The following is a 12124-nucleotide window of genomic DNA, read 5'->3' on the forward strand; positions in this document are numbered from 1 at the left end:
CAGTAGAAATGGAATGTAGGTTTCCCAGGGATAAGGTGAGTAGGATGTTGGTAACCATTAGGGCAATTGTCTGAGGCACTTGGTATTGAGATGCCTGCAGTTGAATATTGACTTCAGAGCTCGCCATGTACCTGGGGTGCATAATATAGTTGCAGATGCATTGTCTCGCTTTCAGTGGGAGGCTTTCAGGGCCATGGCTCCGGCTGCTAATGGACTTCCTTGCCCCTCCTTTTTGTGGCAGATGGTGAAGGATTGCAGTGACTGATTCCCCTAATACGTGCATCCCTGGCAACGGCTACTTGGACAGGTTACATGAGGTACTGGAGCAAATGGGTGAGTTTTTGCGACCACCATGGATTTCCTTCATGTGAGGGTGATCAACGCTTGCTACTACAGTGACTCGCTGAACTGAGAGGTAAGCAGGTGACGAAGGGGGCAGTGGTGTCCAGGCTTTCTGTGGTTGCTTTCTTTTGCAGACTGTACACTTTCCAGGACACGTCATGTACCTTCCTCGTCCAGCAGATAGTGCAAGGCTGGGGGCGTATGGAAGTTCCACGTAGAGACAGCAGGGAACCAATTACGGCAGACCGATTAGTCAAGTTACTGAAAGTATTATCAGCAATTTGTTCCTCTCCCTTCCAAGTCTGGCTTTTTGGGGCAGCCTTTGGTTTGGCGTTCCATGGGGCGCTGAGAGTGGGAGAGTTGGTTCCGCCTTCTAAAGTGGCAGTTAAGAGGGGGTATCCTGCATTACCACATTAGGGTGATGTATAATTAGTTTTTTCTGTTTATCCCAAGGTCTAAGACAGACCAAGAAGGACGTGGGGCCTGACTTTCCCTCCCAGGATAACCAGGGGTGGCTTGCTGTCAACGGGCTGGCCTTGACTCTTCGCGCATCGCACCACACTTCTTCAGGGTAGGGGTGGCCACAACTTCAGCGGAGTTAGGTTGGTCCTCAGATCGCATTCACTCATTGGGGTGTTGGAGATCACAGCAGTATAGATCTTACGTCAGACTGTTGCAATCATAGTGGTTAAAGGTGGCAAATAATATTAGGGTTACCCACAAGGTGAGGTGTTTGGTAAAGAAGGGCAGAGGGTCTGGCTATGTAAGATTGGATGTTCAAGACCATTACGGACGGACACTAATTGTTGTTTCTTTTACAGGCACACGTCCAGATCCTGTTCAGGTGTGGATCGTAGGCCATTTCTATGTACACTGGGCTTCTATTCAAGCTGTGACTATGCCAGGAGGACAACAGCTAGGATTCCCGTCTTCCACGGCTGTGATACGTTGGTTAGGACGCAGGGGTTTGTCCTGGGCAGATCTGCCGGCATTGCTGCAGGACGCTGCTAGGAGGTGGAAAAACCCCCACATCCTGATCTTGCATGCAGGCGGCAATAATGTAGGGGCCATCCCTATACTAGATTTGATCAGGGCAATGCAGGCTGATCGGCGGCAGTTTAAACTCTGGATTCCAGGTGTAGGATTCAGGTGGTCGAATGTGATCCCTAGATTGAGGTGGAGACACATGTGTCAAAAGGCAGCTTTCCAAGTTGGAAAAAGATTAACAGGGACTTGAGGAAGTCTGTAAGGAACCTCGAGGGTTTTGTAATTGAGCATGGGAACATTTCAGCAGCCCATAAAGGTTTATACAGGCAGGATGGGGTTTTTTTAGAACCGGTAGGAGTTGACCTATTCCTTTAGAACATCAGGCAGGCGTTACTTCTAAGATTGTAGTGAGGTGGCGACAAGAGTCTGGACCTTTCAATTTGCAGGTCTGTCTCTTATGGCGGGTGGTCAGGATCACTGCTGCAGGCTGTAAGGAGGTTAAAGTGACTGCCATTGCAGTCAAGGTGATGTCCCCAGGTGGTAGCTTGGGGGTGCTCTGACTGGTTGGCGACAAGCCGAGAACTCCCGAAGCTATAAGTTGCATCGAGCTATCTCCGTCCTTTGGTCTGCAGCAGTGGCCCCTGTTCATTTTCTGGAAGGGGTTATATAATTAGTTATCTAGGCCCCGATTGCCGCCACCCTTGCATCCCTGTTGTCTATCAGTTCCCATGGCTGGGCAATAATAAATACGACCTATGGGTCTTTCACCCACCTATTGTGTTGTGTCTTTATTGATCACAAAGTTATTTATGTTAAGCTAAGTTATTGAGTTATTTATTTATTTTATCTGTTATGGTCAGCTACTCAGGAAAAGTAGGGCATTTAATCCCTTAGGCTGATTGGCTTTTGTTTTGTTTTTTCACCATGCAAATGACAGTAGCTTTAACACAAAATACTGTGAAGTGATGCGCTCGACTCACCCAACTGCCAATCTAATAGTACTGCCTCCTTCCTAGGTAGTTAAGTTAAAGTGTATAAATATTGGTGGGATTAGATGGCGCTAAAAAACCTGTGGGTTATATACAAGGCTGTGGATTATATAAAATATCTATGATATTCTCAATTTTTTCTTCTAACAATCTACTGCAGTTTAATAAACATCCAATTAAACAAATATTTAAAATTAAAAATTTATTTATTACAATAAATATTACTCTGCAATATCCTTAGAAAGAATCTTCTGACCATCCAAATAAACTGAATTTTCTAAACATCCAAATACCATTCACCACTCATCCACACTTAAAATCGTTGTAAATACAATTCATACAAATAAAAGCAATAATAAGCTTTTTGAAACTTAATCAGGATAATAATGCAAACTAGGTCTCTTCATAATCCTAATACAAGGAGATGGCTGTAACCTCAGTTATAATAAAGCACAGTTATAATACAACAGTGGTGTGCTCAGGTGGATTAAGCTTAGTCCAGATTGTAAAGTCTTATGATTTCCTGTAAGTAGTTGCAGTCTGTGTGTTTAACATCTATTTTCACTTGTATCCTTTAGATGAAATGTTTTACAGCTTATCCTTTTTATATTTTTAGGGGTTTCCAGAACTCACTCGTATAGTCACTCTTTATGAAAAGCAGGTTTAAACTTCCAAGATAAACAAAGTTCTCCAAATTCATGTATAAATGAGTATTATTTCTAGGAACAGAGAGACAGAGCACTTGAGCTCTATGAACTCTAGCCGAAAACCAGGTCGATCTCTTACCTCTCTTTTATATCTGCAGGGAGTACCAAGTTGTCACTCATATGTAATCTCACCTGCTATTGGCTGTTCCGTCCGGCTCAAAACACTCCGTCTAAGACACGCCGTGCACTGCGCGTCCTTGCCCACCGGATTCGTAGTCAGATAACTTCACTTGCTCAAGACTCTATTTGACCTCTTTGCTGGTGACAGCTAGATCTGTGGGCACGTTCTCTGTTCTTGAGTACTATGTACGCAGAGAATTCAGCTCCTATGCCCTTCCTCAAATTCTTTTGTTAGTTCAGCTTTCAAAAGCATACAGTCCTTCTACGCGTTTCACCCCTCTGTCTGGGGCTTTTTCAAGATCTTGAAAAAGCCCCAGACAGAGGGGTCCTTCTACGCGTTTCACCCCTCTGTCTGGGGCTTTTTCAAGATCTTGAAAAAGCCCCAGACAGAGGGGTGAAACGCGTAGAAGGACTGTATACTTTTGTAAGCTGAACTAACAAAAGAATTTGAGGAAGGGCATAGGAGCTGAATTCTCTGCGTACATAGTACTCAAGAGCAGAGAAAGTGCCCACAGATCGAGCTGTCACCAGCAAAAAGGTCAAATAGAGTCTTGCGCAAGTGAAGTTATCTGACTACGAATCCAGTGGGCAAGGACGCGCAGTGCACGGCGTGTCTTAGCCGGAGTGTTTAGAGCCGGACGGAACAGCCAATAGCAGGTGAGATTACATATAAGTGACAACTTGGTACTCCCTGCAGATATAAAAGAGAGGTAAGAGACCGACCTGGTTTTCGGCTAGAGTTCATAGAGCTCAAGTGCTCTGTCTCTCTGTTCCTAGAAATAATACTCATTTATACATGAATTTGGAGAACTTTGTTTATCATGGAAGTTTAAACCTGCTTTTCATAAAGAGTGACTATACGAGTGAGTTCTGGAAACCCCTAAAAATATAAAAAGGATAAGCTGTAAAACATTTCATCTAAAGGATACAAGTGAAAATAGATGTTAAACACACAGACTGCAACTACTTACAGAAAATCATAAGACTTTACAATCTGGACTAAGCTTAAACCACCTGTGCACACTGCTGTTGTATTATAACTGTGCTTTATTATAACTGTGCTTTATTATAACTGAGGTTACGGCCATCTCCTTGTATTAGGATTATCAAGAGACCTAGTTTGCATTATTATCCTGATTAAGTTTCAAAAAGCTTATTATTGCTTTTATTTGTATGAATTGTATTTACAACTTTATTTGTATGAATTGTATTTAAGTGTGGATGAGTGGTGAATGGTATTTGGATGTTTAGAAAATTCCGTTTATTGTAAATTTTATTTGGATGTTCAGAAGATTCTTTCTAAGGATATTGTAGAGTAATATTTATTGTAATAAATAAATTTTAAATTTTAAATATTTGTTTAATTGGATGTTTATTAAACTGCAGTAGATTTTTAGAAGAAAAAAATGAGAATATCATAGATATTTTATATAACCCACAGCTTTGTATATAACCCACAGCTTTTTTAGCGCCACCTAATCCCACCAATATTTAAATGACAGTAAGCTGAAAGACAACTGCTCACAAGGCACTTACTCCGGTCACCTAAAGACAATTTGAGGTAAAATATCTTCCTTTTTACATTGAAATGTTCTTTGTAGTGTTCTTATCAGCTTTCAGATATGCTTTTTGAAAAAGGATACCAAGAGAACAAACTAAATTTGATGAAACTAATAAACTGAAACATCTTTTAAAATGACATGCTCTGTCGGAGCCAAAAGTTTTATTTCATGTCCTTTTAAACATGGTATGAGGAATTGAGTTTAATGTCCATTTATATGAAATGGTTAAAGTGACACTGAATCCAGATTGTTTTCTTTCGTGATTCAGATAGAGCATTCAATTTTAAGCAACTTTCTAATTTACTCCTATTATCAAATTTTCTTCATTCTCTTGGTAGTTTAAATGCCAGCCCATTTTTGGTGAACAACCTGGGTTGTTCTTGCTGATTGGTGGATACATTTACCCACCAATAAACAAGTGCTGTTCAGGGTTCTAAACTAAAAAATAGCTTAGCTGCTTTTTTTTTAAAATAAAGATAGCAAGAGAACAAAGACAAATTAATAATAGGAGTAAATTAGAAAGATTAGAATTAAAATTGCATGCTCTATCTGAATCACGAAATAAAAAAATTGGGCTCAGTGTCCCTTTAAGTAATGATCACTTTCTGCATTCGAGATCAAACACGCAGGACTATTATTTTCCAGAAATAGATAACTTTTGGCTTTTGAGTATAAAAGTAAATTAGCATTTCACTCACATGTAATGGCATCAGGGTTGTCTTCATTACTGATTCATTAGCCATCTCTTGCTTAAGTGGCCGATACAGACAACACAATGTCAGGGTTATAATATATAGGATGTATAGAAATGTCCACAGCAGAAAGTATTTAAAACCGAACATGGACCATTTGTAGTCAAGCAGTTCCTTCAAAGGTGTTATTTCTAAAAGATGTGGTGCCTTTAAAAAAAAAAATATACAATTTAACAACACATAAATATCAGTAACTAGATTGGAATGACTATATTTGTTTAGTTTTTTTATTCAATTATTCATAACGCTTTGCTTCTCCACTAACAGAAACAAAGCATATTATTATTATTATTATTTTATTATTATCTAACTTCAATATCCCTGTAAGTGTGCTGTACAAAGTCATATGACATTAAAATGAAGATTTTGGCAGTGATAAAATAGCATTTCTCTATCTGAATAGATGCTATGGATTTTGTTTCACAATTTTAGGGCCCAACATTTGAGCCATATGAGCCCACATATGAGCCATAGGTTACCTTGCAGATGGAGTTGGTGTTAAAGGAGCAGTCAAAAACAATAAAATAAGGGCTAGATTACAAGTGCGACGCAAAAGGTTTTGCTTAAGCAATATCGTCTTTTTGCAAGACATTTTCATTCAGCTGATATTACAAGTGGAGTGCAATGGTAATTTCGCTAGCGCAATCACCTTTTATGCTTCAATCCTTACCGCAGTCTCAAAACTGTGGTTAACTGTTCTACTCATATTTACACTGTCTAATAAAAATTATGTAAAAAATATTGCACAAAAGTTATAAGGGCTCAAAGATATAAGATCTCAGGTGTTAGAAAAACATTTAAAAGACACATACATATACTGTACATGTCTAAAGATGTATTTAAATGCATATATAAATATATATATATATATACAGTATATATATATATATATATATATATATATATATATATATATATATATGCCTATATATGTATACATACATAATAATGTATTTAAATATGTATATGTATTTACAGTCATATAGTCAACCATACAACCACAGTTCCGGAGTACCTGGGACCCACAGGGAGGCCAGGGAGACAAAGGTAAAAGTTAATTTATATTTTAAGGTAGCAGGCTGTATAGCCTATAATGCCCAGAAAGTTCTGTCCCAAACGCTGTGGTACATGTAATGATAGTCACACGGGGATACCTCCCAAGTACAGTATACAACAGAAGTACACCCCAGTGCAATATCACTTGAATATCAAAATTGTATAACATAACAGTAACTGCATTATGTAAGTTTTACAGTAGGGTATTTGCTCTTATGTAAAATTAAACAGTTTAGGTTTACTATATTCAAAATACCTAAAGCAGGAAATCAATGCAACAAAAGGCAGTGCACCTTCCATTACTGAGATTTAAATCTTTTATTTTTTTCAATACTTTGAATGTCCACCTTTATTTTTGATGACAGACTCAATCCTCCTTAGCATGGAGGAAACCAGTGTCATACAAATTTCTGGAGAGATGTTCTGCCCTTTTTCAGAGATAACATTTTTTTCAGCTGCCTCTCTGCTGGAGGGGTTGTGTTGCTCTACCATTCTCTTTAAAATACCCCAAAGGTGTTCTACTAGATTCAAGTCAGGTGACATACTTGGCCAGGTCATAGTTTTCACTTGTTTCTCCTTTAGAAACTCCTTTGCGATTTTGGCAGTGTGCTTTGGATTGTTACAATGTTGGAATATGCGTCCTCTGCCAAACTTCTGGAGACTGGGAGCCATCTTGTCAGCCAGTATTTTGTGTATATCCACGGCATTCATGGTGCCATCTATAAATGTAATCTCCCAAACACCTTTTGCAGTCATGCAGCCCCATATTGTCACACTCCCACCTCCATGATTCACTGTTGGGACTATGCATTCACTGTAATAATCCTGACCAGATTCACACCAAACATGCTGCACCCCATCTATTATTACCAAATAATGTGCTCCCAGTATTCATTAGGCTTTTTATGTTGTTTAGCAAAGTTCAATCTTGCAGTTTTGTGCCGCAGAGCAAGCAAGTGTTTTTTCCTTGGATGCTGTCCATAGAAGTAGACATTATGCAATGTCTTTAGCACTGTCTGAGCTGTCACAGAAACACCAATTTCTATTGATAATCCCTGAGCCAAATCTGAAGCACTTTCCTTGATGCAAATCTGAAGCATTTGCCTGTTGCCTGTTTATCAGATCTAGATTGTGCAAGTAGCGCATTGTCCATGGCGTCATTTTAGGAGGACAGCCACTGCGGTTCTGATTTTTGGCACTGTGTATCGATCTATACCTCCTAAATACTGCTGCAACTGCGTTATGACTATTTTTTGTTGGTCAGCAATCTTCCTGTATCCTTTTCCATCTTTGTGAAGTCTCACAATCACATTTCTTTCATGTAATTGGCAAGAGTCCATGAGCTAGTGACATATGGGATATACAATCCTACCAGGAGGGGCAAAGTTTCCCAAACCTCAAAATGCCTATAAATACACCCCCTCACCACACCCACAATTCAGTTTTACAAACTTTGCCTCCTATGGAGGTGGTGAAGTAAGTTTGTGCTAAGATTTCTACGTTGATATGCGCTTCTCAGCATTGTTGAAGCCTGATTCCTCTCAGAGTACAGTGAATGTCAGAGGGACGTGAAGGGAGTATCACTTATTGAATACGATGATTTCCCTAACGGAGGTCTATTTCATAGGTTCTCTGTTATCGGTCGTAGAGATTCATCTCCTACCTCCCTTTTCATTGATGATATACTCTCAATTTACCATTACCTCTACTGATAACTGTTTCAGTACTGCTTTGGTTATCTGCTATATGTGGATGGGTGTCTTTTGGTAAGTATGTTTTTTATTACTTAATACACCTCAGCTATGGTTTGGCACTTATGCATTTATATAAAGTTCTAAATATATGTATTGTACTTATATTTGCCTTGAGTCAGGTTCATGCATTTCCTTCTGCAGACTGTCAGTTTCAAATTTGGGAAATATTAACATCTTTTAAAAAAATTTCTTACCTGTGGTTTAGTCTTTTTTCAATTGACTACTTCTTGCAAATTGCGGGCGGCATTAGGCCTGCGGGTGCGTCAAATGCTAAACTTTATTGCGTCATTCTTGGCGGGAAAATATTTTTGGCGTGGAAAAATACGTCTATGACGCAGCTTCGTCATTTCCAGCGTCATACTTGATGCCGAGACCTTTCACACGGTTGCGTCATTAGTGACGCGAGTGTGTCATTTCCGGTTATTTTTGGCGCCAAAAAAGTTTACGTTACATTGTGCGTCATACTTGGCGCCAAACTTTTTCATTATTTAAATACCCCATTGATGTTTGCCTATTGCCTTTTTCTCTATCAGAGGCCTATGCTATTTGCATTTTTTCCTATTCCTGAAACTGTCATATAAGGAAATAGATAATTTTGCTTTATATGTTGTTTTTTCTCTTACATTTTGCAAGATGTCTCAATCTGATCCTGCCTCAGAAGTTTCTGCTGGAACATTGCTGCCTGACATCGGTTCTACCAAAGCTAAGTGCATTTGTTGTAAAATTGTCGAAATTATTTCGTCGAATGTCATTTATAATAGTTGTCATGATAAACTTTTACATGCAGATAGTGTATCCATCAGTAATAGTACATTGCCAGTTGCAGTTCCTTCAACTTCTAATGTGCATGATATACCTGTAAATTTTAAAGAATTTGTTTCTGATTCTATCCAGAAGGTTTTGTCTGCATTTCCACCTTCTAATAAACGTAAAAGGTCTTTTAAAACTTCTCATTTAGTTGATGAAATTTCAAATGACCAACAACATAATAATTTATCCTCTTCTGATGAGGATCTATCTGATACAGAAGATCCTTCCTCAGACATTGACACTGACAAATCTACTTATTTATTTAAAATAGAGTCAATGCGTTCTTTATTAAAAGAAGTGTTAATTACTTTGGATATTGAGGTAACCAATCCTCTTGACGTTCAGTCTAATAAACGTTTAAATGCTGTTTTTAATCCTCCTGTGGTTTCTCCAGGTTTTTTTTTTCCTATTCCTGAGGCTATTTCTGATATGTTTTCTAAGGAATGGAATAAGCCAGGTACTTCTTTTATTCCTTCTTCAAGGTTTAAAAAATTGTATCCTTTACCAGCAAAATCCATAGAGTTTTGGGAAAAAATCCCCAAAGTTGATGGGGCTATTTCTACTCTTGCTAAACGTACCACTATTCCTATCGAAGATAGTACTTCCTTTAAGGATCCTTTAGATAGGAAGCTTGAATCTTATCTAAGGAAGGCCTATTTATATTCAGGTCATCTTCTTAGACCTGCAATTTCTTTGGCTGATGTTGCGGCTGCATCAACTTTCTGGTTGGAGAATTTAGCGCAACAGGAATTGTATTCTGACTTACTAGCATCATTCGCTTACTGCAATATGCTAATCATTTTATTTGTGATTTTTTTAAATTATCAAAATTGATGTTAGATCCATGTCTTTAGCAATATTAGCTAGAAGAGCTTTGTGGCTTAAATCTTGGAATGCTGATATGACATCTAAATCTAGATTACTATCTCTTTCTTTCCAAGGTAATAATTTATTTGGTTCTCAGTTGGATTCTATTATTTCAACTGTCACTGGGGGAAAGGGAGTTTTTCTGCCTCAGGATAAAAAACCTAAGAGTAAATCTAAGGCTTCTAACCGTTTTTTCGTTCCTTTCGTCAGAATAAGGAACAAAAACTTAATCCTCCCCCCAAGTAATCTGCTTCCAATTGGAAGCCTTCCTCAAATTGGAATAAATCAAAGCCATTTAGGAAACCAAAGTCAGCCCCTAAGTCCGCATGAAGGTGCGGCCCTCATTCCAGCTCAGCTGGTAGGGGGCAGATTAAGGTTTTTCAAGGATATTTGGATAAAATCTGTCCAAAATCAATGGATTCAGAGCATTGTCTCTCAAGGGTATTGAATAGGATCCAGAGTAAGACTTCCTGTGAGAAGATTTTTTCTCTCACGTATCCCAGCAAATCCAGTAAAAGCTCAGGCTTTCCTGAAGTGTGTTTCAGACCTGGAGTCTTCAGGGGTAATCATGCCAGTTCTTCTTCAGGAACAAGGTTTGGGGTTTTATTCAAATCTATTCATTGTCCCAAAAAAGGAAAATTTATGCAGACCAGTTCTGGATCTGAAAATTTTGAATTGTTATGTAAGAGTACCAACTTTCAAGATGGTGACTATAAGGACTATTCTGCCTTTTGTTCAGTGAGGACATTATATGTCCACAATAGACTTGCAGGATGCATATTCCGATTCATCCAGAACATTTTCAGTTTCTGAGATTCTCTTTTCTAAACAAGCATTACCAATTTGTTGCTCTTCCATTTGGCCTAACAACAGCTCCAAGAATCTTTTTGAAGGTTCTGGGTGCCCTTCTCTCTGTAATCAGAGAACAGGGTATTGCGGTGTTTCCTTATTTGGATGATATCTTGGTACTAGCTCAGTCTTTACATACTGCACAATCTCGCACGAATCAACTAGTGTTGTTTCTTTGGAAACATGGTTGGAGGATCAATTTACCAAAAAGTTTCTTGATTCCTCAGACAAGGGTCACCTTTTTAGGTTTCCAGATAGATTCAGTTTCCATGACTCTGTCGCTAACAGACAAGAGACGTTTAAAATTGGTTGCAGCCTGCCGGCACCTTCAGTCTCAGTCATTCCCTTCAGTGGCTTTGTGCATGGAAGTTTTAGGTCTCATGACTGCAGCAGCGAACGCAATCCCCTTTGCTCGTTTTCACATGAGACCTCTACAGCTTTGTATGCTGAATCAATGGTGCAGGGATTATACAAAGATATCACAATTAATATCCTTAAATCCCAATGTACGACACTCTTTTACATGGTGGATAGATCACCATCGTTTAGTTCAAGGGGCTTCTTTTGTTCGGCCAACCTGGACTGTGATCACAACAGATGCGAGTCTTTCAGGTTGGGGAGCTGTTTGTTGATCTCTGACAGCACATGGGTTTGGAAATCTCAAGAGGCGAGATTACCAATAAAAATTTTAAAACTCCGTGCAATTGTCAGAGCTCGGCAGTTTTGGCCTCTGTTAAAGAGAGAACCGTTCATTTGTTTTCAGACTGACAATATCACAACAGTGGCAAATGTCAATCATCAGGGTGGGACTTACAGTCCCCAAGCTATGAAAGAAGTTTCTCGGATACTTACTTGGGCGGAATCCAGCTCCTGTCTAATCTCTGCGGTACATATACCAGGTGTAGACAATTGGGAGGCGGATTATCTCAGCCGCCAGACTTTACATCCAGGGGAGTGGTCTCTCCATCCAGATGTGTTTTCTCAGATTGTTCAGATGTGGGGTCTTCCAGAGATAGATCTCATGGCCTCTCATCTAAACAAGAAACTTCCCAGATACCTGTCCAGGTCCAGGGATGTTCAAATGGAAGAAGTGGATGCGCTGACACTTCCTTGGTGTTATCATACTGCTTACATTTTCCCGCCTCTAGTTCTCCTTCCAAGAGTGATCTCCAAAATCATCATGGAACAATCATTTCTGTTGCTGGTGGCTCCAGCATGGCCACACAGATTTTGGTATGCGGATCTGGTTCGGATGTCCAGTTTCCCGCCTTGGCCACTTCGGTTACGGCCAGACCTACTATCTCAAGGTCCGTTTTTCCATCAGGATCT

General features: G+C 39.3%; 1 protein-coding gene across 2 annotated transcripts in view; it reads right to left on the reverse strand.

Annotated features, from left to right (window-relative positions):
• Positions 1-12124, reverse strand: part of LOC128656287 (transient receptor potential cation channel subfamily V member 6-like) — a 290583-nt gene that overhangs the window by 145940 nt on the left and 132519 nt on the right. For both annotated transcript variants that reach the window (XM_053710115.1, XM_053710114.1), the window contains one exon: positions 5406-5606. In XM_053710115.1, the coding sequence (XP_053566090.1) occupies positions 5406-5606 (201 nt within the window). The remainder of the gene's footprint in view (positions 1-5405; positions 5607-12124) is intronic.

This window comes from Bombina bombina, chromosome 4 (genome assembly GCF_027579735.1).
Source record: "Bombina bombina isolate aBomBom1 chromosome 4, aBomBom1.pri, whole genome shotgun sequence".
Classification (NCBI taxonomy): domain Eukaryota; kingdom Metazoa; phylum Chordata; class Amphibia; order Anura; family Bombinatoridae; genus Bombina; species Bombina bombina.